The sequence below is a fragment of the Zootoca vivipara genome, chromosome 4 (genome assembly GCF_965207765.1).
Source record: "Zootoca vivipara chromosome 4, rZooViv2.hap1.1, whole genome shotgun sequence".
NCBI classification, from domain to species: domain Eukaryota; kingdom Metazoa; phylum Chordata; class Lepidosauria; order Squamata; family Lacertidae; genus Zootoca; species Zootoca vivipara.
In genome coordinates, this window is record NC_142587.1 from 52,076,568 (window position 1) to 52,095,801 (window position 19,234).

Sequence of the window (19,234 nt, forward strand, 5' to 3'; positions counted from 1 at the left end):
ATAGTATTTCAAATATGCAAAATACTTTACAATCTTTTGACTTGCTCCATATTGTGGCACCTTAGAGCTCAATACACTTGACCAGCATAATTACCATTTCAATGGAAGGCCATATTCTTAGAATGCTGTTGGATGCTACAATATTCTCTTTTTCTGGCTGTCTTGCACTAATTTATCCAATTAATTTAGTAAACTTGGTAATTTGCTAGAAAAGAGACAAGTGATGGGATTCTAGAAATGGGAGAGACTCAACTTATAAAACTTCAAAGACCTGGAGTGGTTTCTTATGAACATCAGAGTGAAGCTAGAATTTGAGGGGCCCAGCTCTACCTACCCTTAGCTTTAATGGAGTTATTACCCAATGACAGTTGTGGGATGAAACCAATTGATCCATTGGTGTTGGCTCACAAAGTATGCTAGTTACTATAACTCGGGACCTTGTAAATTGACTTGCTCTGCCATTCTGGTCAACATGATAGAATAGTTAAGCAACAAATTACTGCACATAAATTCGGATTCTTCTTAAAAATGTCATAGATCCACTGTCAGCCCTTTTATTTTGTGGCCTCAATTGTTTTCACAGAAACATTCTCTCGCATCATCAGGGTGTGTGTGCAGTTGCAGCAAACATCTGATACTCAAAAGCACATTACCTCTGAACAGATTGTGTTCCAAAGAACTACTGTATCCTTACGGATTTTGATAATTTGCCCTGCATTACTTACTTTCTTGCTCCTGCTGACACAGAAAGCTGGAATTCCCTAATCTTGGCCCAGAAAACCAGTTCTTGTTTTCATTTTCACTGCTCTGGAGATGCAGCCAAGTGATTAAAAAAAATCCAGGTCCAAAATAATAGATCTTCTGCAAAACAAATCAAGCATCTCTTGCGTCTTTGAATTCACACACTCTTATGGGGAGTTCAAAGTCCATGATCTGAAGTAATCAGTTATTATTATTTTTATTGAAAGTAAGGAATGCATGGACCATTCAGATTCAGGTTAAATGGGCAGCAAAGAGATTTAATGTATAGGAGAGGGGAGACGAATGTTCAGTGTTCATAATACTCTAGAGTAGAGCCACTGAAATCACACTATGTTCCTATCCCAAGGCACACTTTCTGACTTCTTTTCTCTACTCAACGCATGCAGTTCATGGGTAACTAGTTTATCCATTCAATTCAGTTAGTTTTGATCACTGGCTTTAACAAAATATGCAACAGAACAAAAACAATGAAACAAACCAATAATCGGGCAGTAAAGAAAGGAGCACATACAAAAGGGCCCCATTGGTGTTAAAACTGCCCAATGTCAAGTGACACACAGTGGCAAACATGCTTCACATATCGGTGTAATCAAAGGTGGCTGTTACTGCAGCCATCCGTGCAAAAGTAGCCACTGTACAATAAATATTTTTTTTTTGTATTAGTGAGTAATTAATTTCTGGTGGTTGGACCAAAGTTTATGAACTTATAGGAGCAAATGTAGAAGTCTTCCATTGAAATAATTCCTGAAAAGGCCATATCATTGGATGAAATTTTGCTTTTGTAGAGCCAGGTCCTTGAACAAGTCCATATAAATTGATGAGACACTGTGTCTATTTTCAACATAACAGAAGATGCTTCTAGAAAATAACATTTCAGTTCTATGGCTGTCAATATATCATATGCACTTTGGTGACTTATGGCCAAACATGACCATTTTAGCCTTAACATAATTTGTGGCCTGAAGACTTCTGGCTCAGGGCAGCGGGCAAGTGGTGTTAAGCCTATGTGAGGGTGGGAGAGCAGCACTAAACACTCATAATAAAACCGAAAACTTTGTTTTGTTTAAATGATAGGGGCTTCTCACATGTTAATTTAAAAATATGTAAACATTAAACAAAAAAATCGGGGCAATGATACAATCTTGTTTCACTCCCTAGGTAGTTGGATCACTTTTTAATCAGCAACCCTATGGAAGATAACACTTATTCCCCATACTGTATCTTAATTGTGGCCAATGATCTGCAGTCAACATTGCTTTCAGGAAGTTTTTATTTTGATTTCTCAATCACATTTATCAAAGGCTGCCTTGAATTCCACGAAGGGAGCATGCCCTGATTGACATCTGCATTAATGCATACATGAACTACCAATCCTAGCGCAAGAGATAGAAGAATACCCAGCTCTAAAGCCTGCAGTTCCATCTGGAAAAACCCTCCCTCAGATTCAGCCCACATCTGAAGTTCTAACAGCAAAATGTTGGGATGATGCTTTGCCAGAATTTTGAGATGAACGGGCCTATAGTTTCAGGCTAGATTTGTTCCTCTGTTTTATTTATTTATTAAAAGTATAAACCGCCCTTCATCAGAGGATCACAGGACAGCGTACAGTATAAAAACATCAAAATATGTAACATTATAACGAATAAAGCAATAGATAAAAGGTTAAATGCTTACTTAGTCAAAGGCCTAAGAGAAAAGTTTTTACCTGGCACCTAAAGATATGAATGAAGGTGCCAGGCAAGCTTCCCTTGGGAGCATTCCACAAACAGGGGGCCACCACAGAGAAGGCCCATTCTCATGTTGCCACCCTCCAGATCTCTCGCGTGTTTGTATCAGAACAACATAAATTATAGACTGGAGGCACAAGTCCGAAAGAACAATTTCCCTTGGATGAATTCTTGCTGATCCATACTGAATTTAAATATTTTACTGGATTTACCAACTTTGACAAAATATTTGTTGGGAGAGGACTGTGTACTTGCTTCTGTACTTCATCTTATTAAACACAGAATAAAAATGATGCTCCCATGCCAAGTTTGAGAGGTTGGAAGTAATGGAGCTGCAGCAGCTGCAGCACCTTTCACCCACCATTCTAAGAAGTATGAGAGCAAAATCCAATCAGAGAGAGTTTAGTGTCTCTTCAAGTCCAGAAGCTCTTTTAGCTGTCATGCTTGTTTTCCTTTCTTTATTAACAGTTCCATGCCACCCTTCACTAAAATAGCACAGGGCAGTTTACAAAAAATAAAAATGAATTACATAATAATCAAAAGCATTAATAATCTCTCTCATAAATTACGTAAATAATATTGTTAGCTGCATTAGAAGCCTCTAAAACCCTGACAAATTGGGTAAGTTTTTACCTGGTATCTAAAATACATAAGGCTGGAGGCAGCAGTACTTCAGTGAAGAGGTCATTCCACAGACACTAAGCTACCACTGGGAAGACTTTTTTTTTTAATAAAAAAAAATTAACTGGATTTTCAATTTTATCCACTTTAAACTTCCAATTTTATGCAGTTCTCAAACTTCATTGTACTTAAAACTGAATCAGGTGAATCAATCCTAGAAAAAGAATTAGGGCATTTAGTTGAAGCTACTGAGTGTCTTTAAAATAAAATCGCTTTGTGCACAACTAAACGCTGGCAGAAAAATCCTCAAGGTTCATGGGTTCTGTAAGCACATATGAAAACCTGTTTAATTTGTCCTTAATACCCTCAGCAAAGTCTTGCTCCATTTAAGGCACTTTGTGCCTCCAAGTTCTAGATTATTACTATCTGGAGAGTGCTATTAAAGCTTATTTTTGTCTGCTGAAACTTTAAAGACAACCAGCCAATCATTGCAGCTACATGGCAGCAGCTCTGTGTTAATATAATGATTCCATTGTAGAGATGCAGAGACAGTCCACACTGCTGGGTCCCAAGGCAAAAATAAAATGAAAAAAATCTCCATTTTGATCCTCAGACACCTTATCATTCAATAATCTCGTTTAATTTATAAAAGGGTCTTCACAAAGTGCATGCCTTCAGAGTTTAACATCCCTCAGGGGTCAGAAGAAACATTCAGTCTCGTTTGTTATCAATATTAGCATCTTTTACAGGATTAATTGTGCAAATGCTTTACAGTAATCATTTCATTAACAATTGGACAAGGTATTTTCTTGTCTAGTGAAGTACTTCTGCATGAGTGCATAAAACTGTAGGGGATAAGGCTAAAGCTTCCCGGAGTGCAAAAGGAATCTTAACATGCTGTTTCCACACTCCTTCAAGGATTAGATTTCTCTTGCCCTAGAAGGCCGCAAGGCGCTTTGAAGAAGCCCAACTCTGCACCGAGATTCTGCAGTCCAGAACATTAAATTCGCTGACCACTTTGAAGAACCTCAGTGTATTAATATTCTGCAGTGAACATATTAACATGGACGACAATTTAATCAAAATCAAGGGAACTCATTACCACAGAATACATTGGGGATTAGGATGTTAATTCCATTTGAGTCTTTTGGCAGCCCTAGTTATGGTGGTAAGGTGTTCATTTAGTTGTTGCAGCTAACACTTCACTGCCTTCCCATTGCCATTTTTCATGTTGTTGCTTATGCTGGACAAATTGGGCTCCTTTGTCTTTAAATGGTTGACTCTACTATGGACTCACAAAACACATTTTAATTATCAATATATTTCTTTTTTAAAAAACACTGCCAGGTTCAATTGCCCTTTTGCATCTTTTTATCATCCTATATAGCCCAGAACTGTTGTTTATAATTAGACTATTATTATTATTATTATTTTAAATTGTTAATTTACTGCAACACACATGAAATTGGCTAAATGATTGTTAGGAAGTTAAGTGGCAGGCACTCTAGATATAAAAGGTATAGAATGGTATTTTAAACATCATGCTAGATAAAATAATGTGGCCCTATTGAAGTGTACAGCAGAATTGGATCATAAGGGAATGTTCTATTATGTAATCAAAATATATTGGCAGAGAAAGAGACCACAATTGAGAAGGAGCAAAGAAAACAAATAAGCGACCTCATCCTGTATATAATGGATGAAAACCCCACAGCAACCATTTAAAAATGGCATTACTGAAACACTGACATTAGGGATGCATGTTGGAAAACAACCAGCTGTCTTTCGAGTATTTAAAAAGCAGCCACTGCTGATCACGGTCAGCAATGAAAAACCTGAGGTTTGGACTATTCTCTTGCAATTAGTGTCACTTGCTAAATATACACAGTAACAATAAAACAGAGACATTTAGTCTAGCTTTTATATGAAGAATTTAATTATCTATACATGTAGCTAATTGTAAAGGCTGTATTACAGTTGTTAAAGCTGCAGGTTTCATATATTTATATATTTTACATTCATATCAATTAAAATACTGAAGTGCAATTGAATAAGGAACTTCACTTGTTCTTTGCACCACATGAATGAAGATAAAAGAAATTCTACATCGCCAGCATGAAATTTAGAAATAGAAGAAATACATGAACAAAAAGAAAAATGTTAAAGTTATTAGTAGAGTTGCTATATTGTGCTTGAGGCATAGGGTTTTTCTTCCTATGTGCTGGCCGCACCAGGCAATAAAGAGTTTATAACTAATATTTAAAAGACAAACATAGCTTAGACTACAGCACAGCTACATAAAAATTTGACTATAAGCTCCATTTAATGTTACTTGTATAAATTCCACAGTCTAGTTTAAAAAATGTAAACATTGGAAATTAATTGCAGGAAGGTATTTCTATACATTCTTTTTGTCAAGATAAGATAATTACTTGCTCAAGGGATGCTGTTCCATAGTTATTAACGTAACAGTGATGATAGAACGTATCTTGAAAAAAGTCATGTTAATTCTGAAGAAACAGATAAATGTACTCTTTTGATTTTATACCAAAATGCCAAAAAAATAAAAAATAAAATCTGAGACACAGAACAAAAAGGTGCTTACTATATGTAGTTACAAATAAGAGTGCAAAATATAACATAATGGGAATAACTACATTATACATGTATATTCTTTCTTGCACATGGAAGGAAATTAATTTCATATCCATGATGAATTACACACACATTCACTACAAGAACACCCAACATGTAACAGTACAAGAAACAAAATACCTTCGTTGAACTTGTAATTGAGCACATTTTAATTTCCTTTAAACCAGACTAAATCCTGTTTTAGTAGTACACAAAAAGAAAAAAAAAGACAGACACCAACAACATTGGGACAAGTGAAAAAGCAAAAATACAAGTCTCAGATTTATGGACATTTGGAACAATTTTAATAGCACATGCAGCATTCCTTGATAGTGGGTCTTTTTGCAATGAGAAAATTGCAATGACAAAATGCTTGTTTTCCTTTAAAAGGCTAAAATAGGCATTTAAAAATATTTCTACTACTGAAAGCACCTGTGCCAAGGTGAAGAAATAGGTGGGTTACTATGAAAGCCACAAAAGGACCCACTATCCTGTGTTTTTTTGTCTTTTTGTAATTTTGCATCTATATCTGTAGATATTAAATAAAAACATTGCGATTACATGCAACTAATGTAAAATGAGGTAAACTGCTCTGCAGTGTGTTCTTCTACTCAGAAGGCAGTAGATGATCATGCTGGAAGTCACATGATCAAGGCTGCATCTCCCATCATCCCTCTGGACAGTGATATGGGATAGTGGGTCTCTTTGAGGACTTTCAAGCCTGAGTGGGGGATGGACAACATATGATTCCTAGAAAAAGGAGGAAAACAACACATAAGCAAAACAAAACAATGAGCAAAATTCAAGCTAGGAAAATGAGCCAGGCATGTAAACAGCATGGTGCAAAAACGATAAAGGTAACATGCTACAAGGGGGATGGAACTAAAAACCAACACAAGTTTAGGCTTGCAATATAGAAGGTCTTCAAAGAGAGTTAGGCAAATATATAGCGGTGGCCAAGCTTCTGCAAAACACAGCAGGATCACAGCAATGCTGCATGTTTCTTTTTTTAAAAAATCACTATGTAAGCAACTACTGAGATAAAATAGTCACTTACATTGCTGGCTCGGGTCCATATCTGTTGTCAGTTTCACATAGTTGGATGGGAAGAGACCCACTTGCCCATTCACTTCTCCTTTCCACCAGTCTGGGTCTTCCTTATTAAGGACGTTAATGATCTGGCCTTTGCTGAATGCTAATTCATCATCATTCTGTGCAATGTAGTCATACATACCAATTACTTGGCACACTGTTAAGACAATAAACAACATTTGAAACTGATAATATCCATGTCTACATATTTTTGAAACAATATGCTAGTGCTCCTAAAACATCTCCCTCTTAAGTCACTATGATTGTTACTACATAGCACAGTGCTTTAAAGGAGGAAGCTAAGCTATCAGGTCACCAATTAAAAAGTCAATTCTACCTCTCAGCTCACGAAAGGGGGGTCTAGGTGCACCCACTGACCTTCCTGTATCATGTCTCAGTTCTAAACTAAGACAATCTCACCTAATTGCTATTTTACTAGAGGCCAAAAATACGGATGTTGTTAACCCAAGTTTTTTTGAAATGCTTAGCAAAATTGGGGAACTGTGGTGATCAATACACCAGCCAGAACATCACCATTAAGAGAAATGATGTATTAGAATGTGACTAACACAGCATCTTTAAATGACCATACTGAGCAGGTTGACTTTACCAGTCACAGAATACAACAGAGTGTGGGAATATTTCAACATGTAGAAATTCCAGAGGAAATCATCATCAAACTGGATCAATACATTAAGATACTATCATGGGTAAACATTCATATTGATGGTTTCCATAGAGTCCTATGATAAAGGGCCTTGTATTCCATGTAGCATTAAGTAAGCATCCTGCTAGCACCATGATTTCTACTTGCCCATTTGGACTTTCCCCACTCCACCCTTAAACCTCTCCTTTCTCCAACCCTCTGAAGCAGATTTGGGGGGAGAGTGCTGTGCACATAGTGGAAGACAGGGTGGGATATCCCGTTGCATAAGCATAAATCATTTCACTGATAGGACAAAGGAGCTGGATACCACCCATAATCAACAGCAGGGGTTGTCAACCTGGTTCCTACAACCCACTAGTGGGTGTTTCAGGATTCTAGGTGGGCGGTAGGGGGTTCTACGGAACAAGCTGAATCCTCCTTCCATCGAGCACTGGTGGGGGGTAAGGAAATTTTACCATCAAGAAAGATGCATTAGTGGGTAGTAGGTATAAAAAGGATGACTACCCCGGTCTACAGAATACTATCAAACAAAGTCTCTCTATATATCTATGTACTTTTAAAATGACTCTGCTTTGTTTATATGTTCTCTTGACTTAAAGAAGATTCTGACCTATACTCTTATTTTAGATGTGAGTTGTGATAATGAATCTAACAATTCTTCAACAGCATGCAGATGATGGTGTTAGATCGGTGGATAAGATACATTCTACATCTGCACCAAAAATTACCATCATATGTACATTTATTTTTAATCACTAATTATTACATTGAAGAACCATCTTACTCCCACTGTTGCACCTAGCATTCTTTATGAAGAATTATAACTGGATATGCAACCCAAAAATATTACAGAAACTATTTCCATTTGGATGGTTATTTCTATCTCATCTTTCAACTAGCTTGGCTGAAAACAACACACAATAGTAGACTGTAAGCCGTATGTACTTCTGCCCCCTGCAATGAATAGTATATTTATTTAGGGTATTTATGTATCACCCATCACAATAGGGCAGTTTCCAACATAACTTAAACAATTTTTTTTATAAAATATACAATATATCAATTAAAATTAATAGGTATTAGATAATGCACAAATTAAAACAGCAATTAAAACAGTGAGATAACTCCCAGTGTAATAAAATACAGCACCATTTTAAAAGTACAAACTTTTAGCTTGACGCTTTAAAGATAATAAAGCTAGCACCAGGCAAGTAGGTGTTAGGAAGGAGATGTAGGACATTATTTCACCACCACCACCAATTTAAGTGGTTTTCAATCTATGTTTGATAAGACTGTTAAAAGAGTTTAGAAGCTTATAAAGGGCTCCTTAATGAGAAAAATCAAGCATGGTGGACAAGCTTAACTGAAAGACAGATTGGCTACAGCTACCTATTTCAATCTGCAATGTTAGGCTGCAGGGGAGCATTAGGTGTATTCTAGGGTATACTCTCCAGTTACTCAGGGAGACAGTGAGTCCCCAAAGCCTGTCCAGCAATTTTCTGCATCACCCTGGGGGTTTCACAGCTGATATTCATGCAACAGTTAAATTTATACAAAAAAGGTCCTCTGAACATAGAAAGTTTGGAAAACCCCTGATCTAACGCATAGGCAATCACATGTAATCAAATGCTACAGTATTACTTACCTGAGGGTAACACTACTGATTTAGATGGCTCGGTTGGTGTAGTTTTACTAGTACCAGGACTTAAGAGTTTCACATAGTTAGCAGGAAACCATCCTATCTGTCGTTTTTTCCCACGAGCCTAGTAAGAAAACAATAGCTTAGAATTTTGACTATCAAAATAATCTTGGCAAACTATCAGGAGCAGCACTGTCTGAATTCTGTATTTGAAATACAATAAACAAACAAACAAACAAACAAACAAACAAACAAATAAATAAATAAAATGGGCCATTCAACAGATAGTGCAGTGCTCTGAACTTGTTCAAAGTTTAGAGTTTGGATCCAGGATGAACAGAAACAATGTGCAAAAGGCAGGGGGGGGGGCAGTGTTAAATGCCTCCCTGAAGCCCTCAATATAAGAACAGCCTCATGGATCAGGTGAATGACCCATCTAGTCCAGCCTCCTGTTCTCATAGTGGCCAGGTAGATGCCTATGGGAAAGTTTTAAGCAGCACAGGAGCACTCTCCTATCTTGCAATTTCCAGCAACTGGTATTCAAAGCATACAGCCTCCAACAGTGGAGATGGAATATGCTGTTCTGGAGTGCCTACTGACCCACAGAAACAGCTTATTGGATATGCAAGAGGCAGAGTAGAAAGGTTGAGTCAGGAAAATGCCATTGCACAAATGGAACTCCAGCCAGAGTTGTTTGGATCTAAGTTTATGGATGGAATTCAACTTTGGAATTCATTTCAGGCAAGCAGAAATGAACTGACAGAACCATCTCCCCACAGAGCCAATTGCCGGGGAGACAAAGGGGGAAACCATGTTGCACTAGCAGGATCCCATTAGTGTGACTGTTTAGTTGACATTGGCCTTACACCTTTGAAAATAGTATATCAGATTGTCAATACTGTACACTAAAGTATGGCTCTCCTAATAAAGTTGACCTCATTTTCCATTAGTTATGGCTGTAAATGTATTGACACCTGTTGCTGTATGGTAATTGGTTAAGTAGATATAGCTGCCTCATCAATTCACTTCCTTTACTGCATCGCACAAAGTGAATTACAGATCTGATAGTTTTGACATATCAAGAATAAGTGTGCCTCTAGTCCAGGCACCCCCAAACTTCGGCCCTCCAGATGTTTTGGACTACAATTCCCATCTTCCCCGACCACTGGTCCTGTTAGCTAGGGATCATGGGAGTTGTAGGCCATAACATCTGGAGGGCCGCAGTTTGGGGATGCCTGCTCTAGTCCCTAGCATGGACCACAGACTTCAAAAGCAAGTCTTAATAGCTGAGGTAACAACTATTCATTTTGTCCTGTTTTCACTTTCATTATCATCCAGGGAGAAATAATTCTTAAATCATCACTCTCTTTACCAGTATAGTGCCTTTTAAACAGGAGGTTTTTATATGCTGTTTTTATATACAGTACTTCCATTCTTTCTAAGTTTTAATGCCATTAAATGTGTATGTGCAAAGCCTAATTAAGCAAAGGTATAAATACACAGCAACAGGCAAACATGATTGTCATGGCCACAGCACCATAATCTCTTGAGTACTATCATTGCCTGTGATTTTTTCTTCAAGAGTTTAATTCATATAGAGTGAACTGCTATGCTGCCCTATTTAATAGTCTAAATGGGGCAGCATAGCAGTTCACTCCACACCAAGTTAAAAACGACATGCTATTTTTCTCATGAGTGATGGAATTGTTACCCCAAATCTAAAAAGAAAAAGAAGTGCCAGGAAGGTGTTGATGAAAAAAATGATTGGTTTGAAAAGATATTGCTTTCATTTCAGCATAGCTGCCAAGTTTTCCCTTTTCTCGCGAGGAAGCCTATTCAGCATAAGGGAAAATCCCTTAAAAAAAGGGATAACTTGGCAGCTATGCATTTCAGATCAGGTTTTTTTATATATATATTAAAAAAACCCAGCACCAGATAAATATTTCCTTTTATGTCTTTGTAGCTTTCATTCTCTTTATACATAAGTAAAAGGTAAGAGCCAAAAATAGTCACTAACTTGAAGCTCTCCTTCCCACCATCCACCAGGATTCTTCTTCCTGATAAGTATTAGCTGACCAGGAGCAAGCGTAAGCTGTTCGGGACCTGTTGCTATGTACGAAGCAATAACTTGAGCAATTTCTGTTAATTCAAAAAGAAATTATTTTCATTAATCTGAAAATCACTTCCATTGTATTGTGTCTCCAATTGTTATACTGTAGTGTGATTCTTGCCATTTCATCTACGGGTTGCAAATAGTCACAGTTTTCAATATAGCTATCAGGGAGTTGCTGTTTTTTAAAGAGCAAAATTAGACCACCACACCAGAAACAATTGAATGATATGATGCAATGTAATCAGAACATTCTACTACACTACTTCAATTTATGCTTCCTCTTAAGGAAATCACTTGAAGGTCAGTTGTAATAGGAGCTCCAACAATGCAGTGCTGAGCTAAATGTAATGCCAGTCCTCAACACTGTTCTAGAAAGAAAGTCATATTGTCAAATCTCATTATCAATTAGAGGAGAAAGAGTCAGACACCCCATCTTAACCAAATATTCACATTTATATTTCATGCAGAAGTGCCTATAAGTCATGCCACTGGTATGATATTAAAAAGCTGTAGGGCAAATGCACTTATTCTTTAAAATCCTTTGTACAGTTATATCTGTACAATGATGCAAGAGTGGGAAAAGAAACATTTTGTTTCTCACAGTATGGCTTACCAGGTTTCTTGCCTAAGCTTCCTGTTTTTCCAGCTGTTCCAGGCACCTTTAAATAATAGAACAAACATAACTCACACTTCCATAGAGTACAAGGCAAGCTGCTTTGGAAACAGATAAAAGTTTTCAAAACTGTATTATTGTAAGGTAAGATATTCTGCTTGTATTATTATTGTATTATTGTAAGGTAAGATATTCTGTAAGGAAGTGGCAAAAGTCTCACAGGGTTCATGTAAAGTGTAAGCCCTTGGGAAAACTACAAGTCCTTATTCCTGGGCTACGTATATAGCAAGGAAAATTGATGGTTAAACTTCATATACTGTATGGGAGCCCTTTTCTATTATTCTTATCTTAAATTACAGCATCAGAGTTAGAGCTATGAAAGAAAACAGAACCTGCGTTCTGGCAATCCGAACTGGGTACTAAGAAAGTTTGCAGACATGAGGGCAAATCTGCTTAATTTAATTTGAATAATTTCATCTGGGTTCTTTTCACTTTGACTTTCAACGACAGCAAGTACACACACATATGACACAGATACTGTATTACATGCAGATATAATATGTAAAAACACAAGCAATTTTACAGGATTGTCACACATTACAGTCTAGGTGAATGTTTAATGTAGGCAAGTCATAGTCAATAATTCTGAAAGTCAAACATAATACCACCTTGTAGTATACTGAAATCTAAATCCATTCTATTTTCAGCTCTGCTTTCTAAAATTAGCCCTCCACATGTGGCCCACTTATTATTATTGTTGTTATTGTTATTGTTATTGTTGTTGTTATTATTATTATTATTATTATTAAATAAAATGCATGCATGTGTGTACATTTTACCTCAGAGTCTTTGAGTCTAACATAGTTAGATGGAAATACTCCTGATTTATCGCCCAACGTTCCTGTCCACCAGTCTCCATCCTTCTTGGTCACAAGAATTAAATCCCCTTGCTGAAATGTTAAATCTCCTTGTTCAGAACTTTCGTAAGTGTACATGGCAACATATTCTGTAGGGCAGAAAATATTTAGAAATAAGAAAGTACTTGTCAATCATACAATATTGTTTTATGGAAAAGAGTGGTGTCCTAATGTCCAATAGAAAAAGGGTGATGTAATACAGCATACATTCTGCTCTCAAGTATTGAAATCCACCAGCTTTTTCTGTTCTCACAAAATTACTTCAAGCCAGTGCAAGGATGAAAACAAGGATGAAAACAAGGCTCATAACAATGAATAATGGTTTGCCATTATGTGCAAACTGTGCAATTTAGTTATAAAATCAAAACAATTGTTTTGCAGAAAATGTAACACAGGAAAGTTTGACAATACCATTTATTTCGCATAGTTTTGCTCTTAAACACCCAGTATTAGGCAATATATTAGTATCAACAACAACAACTTTCTTATTTATATGCCACCCATCAGACTGGGTTGCTCCAGCCACTCTGGGCAACAAATCATTAAACAAATTATGTATTTTCAAGGCTCTCCAGTTAAAACATTCTTACCTTCCCCTGAAACGGAAGATTTTGTAACTGGCGATGTTCTCTTCAGGTTAGCAGGACTTTCTGAAGACCCAGAATCCATGCTTAAAGAAACAAGTGTAAACATTTTATTGTCTAAATTAACATGGTTATAGAATATGAAAAGAATAATAATAATAATAATAATAATAATAAATATTTTTTATTTATACCCCGCCCTCCCCAGCCAAGGCCGGGCTCAGAGCAGCTAACACCAAATATAAAACAACTAGTTAAAATACAATTCAACAACAAGACTAAATACATTAAAATTAAAATTAAAAAATTAAAGATTAGAAATTAAAAATGCAGCCTCATACAAAAGGGGAAAAGGGGAAATGGGAGAGGGGATCAGATTGGCTACAGGCCGAATGCCAGGCGGAACAACTCTGTCTTACAGGTCCTGCGGAAAGAAATCAGGTCCCCCACAATGCCCTGGTATCAGGAGACAGAGTATTCCACCAGGTCAGGGCCAGTGTATATACCGGGAGGGCCAGTGTATATACCGGTATACCGGGAGAGACGGTCCCATAAGTACGAGGGTCCTAGGCTGTATAGAGCACAATTATAAAAGTGAAAGTATTTCTTTTATAAACATTATTCAAATTTTTATTTGCAATCTTAATATTACTTCCACATTATACAAAAGTAGTTAAGTCTTCATCAGTCCCCTCTAGGGATGGGTAGTTTGAGGGTATGAGACACTGTCTTGTCTGAGCATTTAACCCATCAAAGGAAGGTTCTAAGATGGGTCTCCGTTTATATGCTTTATAAATAAAAATTATGCACTGCATGGGCCTCCAACAACAAAAAGCTCTATGTGGTGAGGCTATTTTATTGATATGTTCCAAAATGTCCCTTTGTGGAATCTACTTTATTATGATTTCTGGAAAAATGTACTGAACTTCATTTATTTATTTTTCTAACTGCAATAATGTGCTCCACACAATTCTTGTTCTTTGTTTTATTTGTGTGTTGTGCTTATTAAGTTTCCAAAAACAACAGTTTTTTGAAGGTACTTAATACTTCCTCTGCCTCTCTTTTGTTAAAAGCACTCGGACAACTGTCCTATACATACACATTAAAGAAAAACATGGCAAGGGCCTAAATAAAAATTTTCCGGAATTCTTTTCAAATGTTATTACACACCAGGGCTTCTGTCCCTGCTTGCTGCGCTCACCAACTCTGCCTACCCCTGTGCCAATCACACTTCCCCCACACCTGACCCCTCCCTTAAAACCTCACCCACCCCCTCGTCTCCCCCCACAGCTTGCCCCCCCTCCCCTTTCACAGCCCAGCTCAACCTCCACCCACTCTTAAAAGGGAGCGCTTTACAGAGCACCTTGCTAAACCACTCTGTGAAGCATCTCTGCCCCCCTTCTCTCTGCAGGTGCACTTAACACAGAATCTGTGTGTGCTTCACAGCACAGCTTACTATACTGCTCTGTGAAGCATCTCTTCTTCCCACAGTAAACACCTGCCACTAGTGCTGCTTCCTCACTCTCCTGCCTGCTGATTGTCACACTGGAGTTGGCGAAGCTGCCAATGAACTGCCCATGAACTGCAGAACATGATGGCAGCTTTAAACTTTTATGTATAGAGGAATAAAGGTCCTGTAACATCTGACAAAATCAAATACCTTGTTGATTTCCTTATAGGACCTGAAATAAGCTTCACATAGGATTTAGGAAACCAGCCTTTTTGCCCTTGAACTTCTCCAAACCACCACATGTCTTGCTGTTCTAACACCGTGATAATATCATTTTTGTTAAAATTAAGATGGTTGTCCTTTTTGGCTCTCCAAGGATACAGGGCCTGTGCTTGAAGTCCCTCCACTTTTTCACCCTGGTTAGATGAAGAGAAGAGTAATTTATGCAGTGTGTTTCAGGAAACAATAGTGGTTTATAATGATTTCTAAGCTCTTCCCATCTACTCCATAAGAGTAAATTGTTTATTGCATTTGCATGAATTGTACACCACAATTCATTCTATCTGCAGCTCTACATTTATTTGCAAGTACTTAACATGAAAAGCTGCCTTGTTTGTTATCAAGTTTTTTTATAACAAGTTTGTATCTACACTGTCTGGAAGTGGCTTTCCAGGGTTTCAGGCAGGAATTATTTCTACTCCCAGCAGAGATGTCAACTGCTAGGCATGTGCTCTCCCACTAAACCAGTGTTTCTCAACCTTTTTTGGGCCAAGGCACACTTGTTCCATGAAAAAAATCACGAGGCACACCACCATTAAAAAAGTTAAAAAATTTAACTCTGTGCCGCCCTATATTGACTATATAATTATGACTGTAAGAAACACTTGCCAATTGCTGTGTTGGTTGCAATCTCCTGTAATAAGGCTTCACAAGCCGCTGATTTCTCTGCCAGCACAATCCTTTGCTCAGCAAGTTTCAGGTTGAGCTCATCCAGCCAGCTTCTTTAAGTTTGTCTAAAACCACCCTCCCGTGGTGGTGGCTGTTGAGAGCTGCGCTCGCCCCGCATCGTGACCCGGCCGGCTTCCTTTCCGGCGGGTTAGTATTACTTATTGGCGGCCACCAGGCACGTGACAATGCAAATCGCCCTTCTCGTCGCCGCACGTCGCAGCACACCAGCCAGCGTCTCGCGGCACACTGGCTGAGAAACGCTGCACTAAACTACTCCTGGAAAGCACTGCTTTACTGAGAAGCTAATTTATATTTAACACACACGAAAACTATTTAATAAATTTAAAATTATTTTGAGTTTGTCATGGTGCCACTATGTTTACATGGTATCAGGGTAGCACTACTGTGTACACCAGAGCTTTCCAAACTTTTCATGTTGGTGACACACTTTCTAGACATGCATCATTTTGCAACACAATAATTCAGTTTAACTAGCAAACCAAAGGTTAAACTAACCCCTTTCCAGTCCCATTGAGAGTGTACGCACGACACACCTACACACTTCAGCCAACACACTAATGTCTTGCGACACACAGTTTGGAAAGCTCTGGGGTACACTAATGACTGTAGAATCAGGAATACCTGAAATGTTAATCACACTTATCATTCTAACTCTACAATTCTATGATTCTATGTCTACATATGCAAACTTGCGCTATTTTAGTTCCCCACCTCCATTTATTTGTGTGATAATCTTAGAACTAATTCATTGACATATGCAGTACACAACATTAAACATAACTTTAGGGTTACAGCCACATAGTACTACTCCACTCCTGTTGTGAAATGACAACTCACCTGACCCAAGACAGGAGAAGGAGATGATCCAGTAACAGTGGCTGGGGTGAAGGCAGATCTTTGCCTCAACTGCCCTGTGCTTGGAACAGTAAGGGAAGGTTGTGCTGCCCAAGCATCCCAGTTATCAGTCTCTTGTTTATCACTAGTACTTGCTGGCCAGCTGAAAAAGAAAGGTATGACGGGTTTGAACTGAAGACACACACAATTCTGTTCCTCTTATTTCTTGACTATTGCATGCTCTACAAATTAGTGCTTATTCCTGCCCCAGACTGTATTATTCTAAATCTCCCTCATCTACAAAATATTCACTACTGCTGTGGCAATCTTTACCCAAACCTGAGAACTCAGAAAGAGATATTGATATTCACCAGCACATTTTTGCGGCAATCAGGTATTAGCAGGGCGCTGGTGCTTCTTCTTCAGACACTTAGGATCAGCTAAGAGGAACCAGCAATGAAAGACTCCCAGGCAACTATGATCATATTTTTTCTCACTGCCTTTGAAATTACATGAAGTGTTGTTGTTTTTTAAAGAAACCATTTTATTCCTTTGGTTTTTTTAAAGTTTGTAATATGAGAAAAGCAAGGTTTTTCCTGACAAACAAGCTTGTTTGATGTATAGGTCTTGGCTACAAAGTGTAATAATATAATGTTACTAAAATTATATATACATAAACAATTGCTACCACAGAAATGAAGCAGAATCTTAAACTGGTTCTGCAAGATGACTGGTGCTCCAGAACCTTGGAATTTTGAGAGAGAATTCTTCCTGCCACCAATAGGTGGATCTGAATTCCATCCTGATGTACTCTTACATGCACGGGAGAAAATATTTTCAATAAAACAAATTATTACATGTGGCAGGCTAGTAATAATTTTGTTAGCATGAACTTTTGTTAAGTGTATTTGTTATGCTGAATTAACTTCATAATGCTACCAATATGCCATAAACAACTAAGATATTATAGGTGGCTCAAATGTTTTGCAGACTTAACTGCAAGACTACTTTAAACCATGTGGATTATTCACCTTTACAGTTATAAAGAAGAAAGAAAGGAAAATTGAACCCCAATGAAACCGTACGTTGAACTGAAGTCTGCCCAGTTGTTGGCAGTTGTACTTGAATCTGTAGGAAGAGGCGGTGCCAGTGGTGTTGTGGGGGTTTCACGCAACGAAACTTTAGGCGCAGCTCCAGCATCAGTTACCGGCTTTACAGAATTTGTAATTTCATTTTCAGAAATTCTCTCTGCATAGTTTGCAGGAAACCATCCTGTTTTCCCTTTCAATTCACCTCCAAGCCACCCAGGCTCTCCAGTTTGGCTTTCATCCACCTGTACAAATAAACCATATATTATACAGGATACAACACACAATTAATAAATTTTCTCCAAAAAGCATGGCATTTGAAAGTCAAGGAACAGTGTTATTGCTGCATGTGCTAACTATTCCATGATGTTAGGTATAAAGGTAAAGGGACCCCTGACCATTAGGTCCAGTCGTGACTGCCTCTGGGGTTGCAGCACTCATCTCGCAGTATTGGCCAAGGGAGCCGGCATACAGCTTCCAGGTCATGTGGCCAGCATGACAAAGCTGCTTCTGGCGAACCAGAGCAGCACACGGAAATGCCGTTTACCTTCCCGCCGGAGCGGTACCTATTTATCTACTTGCACTTTGACATGCTTTTGAACTGCTAGGTTGGCAGGAGCTGGGACCGAGCAATGGGAGCTTACCCCGTCGTAGGGATTCGAACCACCGACCTTCTGATCGGCAAGCCCTAGGCTCAGTGGTTTAACCCACAGCGCCACCACAGCGCTCACCATGATGTTACAGATACTTAAAAACAACAACCCCAAAGTACATTTGTAGTGATTATGGCTTTGATATAATCCAAATGTTAAATTAAAGCAGATATTTTGCAGAAACTGCTATTGTCTCAAAATAATCAGTTGCAATAAATCGATTACAGACTGCAAAAATTTTGCAGCAATGTAATCTAAATCTTTCTGGATATTCCAAAGGGTAGGAGACAACGAGTTGGAACAACTGTGATTGTACCGATATCTATAGAATGAATTTTTAATAATTTATGTTTTAAGCCGACTTCATATATATTATGAAACTGCAGATCCCAAGTACTTAAAAATGCTTCAATGAAGATAGGAAAACACAAACAGGTGCATTCTGGGAGAGCCACACCCCTCCCTCAGTTTGATTTCCTGCCTTTGGCAAGAAGGTGGAGCAATACCCCGTGCTGAAGACCTTTATGATCAATGGGGAAGCCTGCATTACGGGCTGCACTACTAAGATTGTGGGCAGGAAGGAACCTGATCTGAAATAAAAATTTCCCCAGTTTGGGGACAAATGAGAATGATCCTTCAGATCCAAGCCTTTTTCCTCCCCAACACGCTCCCATTTTGGTCCTACTAATGGGGAATCAACTTCATTCGGGCTAGGGCAATGACAGTGTTCCATTTCCATTGTCAGTTCTATTTCCTTTTTGTATTTAACCCTCTAGGCCAGGGGTTGTCAACCTGGTCCCTACCATCCACTAGTGGGCGTTTCAGGATTCTAGGTGGGCGGTAGGGGGTTCTATGGCACAAGCTGAATCCT

At 38.2% G+C, this 19,234-nt stretch overlaps 1 protein-coding gene across 3 annotated transcripts in view; it reads right to left on the minus strand.

Moving 5' to 3' along the window:
* ITSN1 (intersectin 1) overlaps positions 1-19,234 on the minus strand; it is a 90,968-nt gene that overhangs the window by 18,449 nt on the left and 53,285 nt on the right. For all 3 annotated transcript variants that reach the window (XM_035115543.3, XM_035115542.3, XM_088668769.1), the window contains exons 20-28: positions 17,708-17,955; positions 16,626-16,785; positions 15,030-15,235; positions 13,376-13,455; positions 12,708-12,874; positions 11,869-11,914; positions 11,160-11,281; positions 9,149-9,266; positions 6,802-6,993 (exon numbers count right to left, since the gene is read on the minus strand). In XM_035115543.3, the coding sequence (XP_034971434.1) occupies positions 6,802-6,993; positions 9,149-9,266; positions 11,160-11,281; positions 11,869-11,914; positions 12,708-12,874; positions 13,376-13,455; positions 15,030-15,235; positions 16,626-16,785; positions 17,708-17,955 (1,339 nt within the window). The remainder of the gene's footprint in view (positions 1-6,801; positions 6,994-9,148; positions 9,267-11,159; positions 11,282-11,868; positions 11,915-12,707; positions 12,875-13,375; positions 13,456-15,029; positions 15,236-16,625; positions 16,786-17,707; positions 17,956-19,234) is intronic.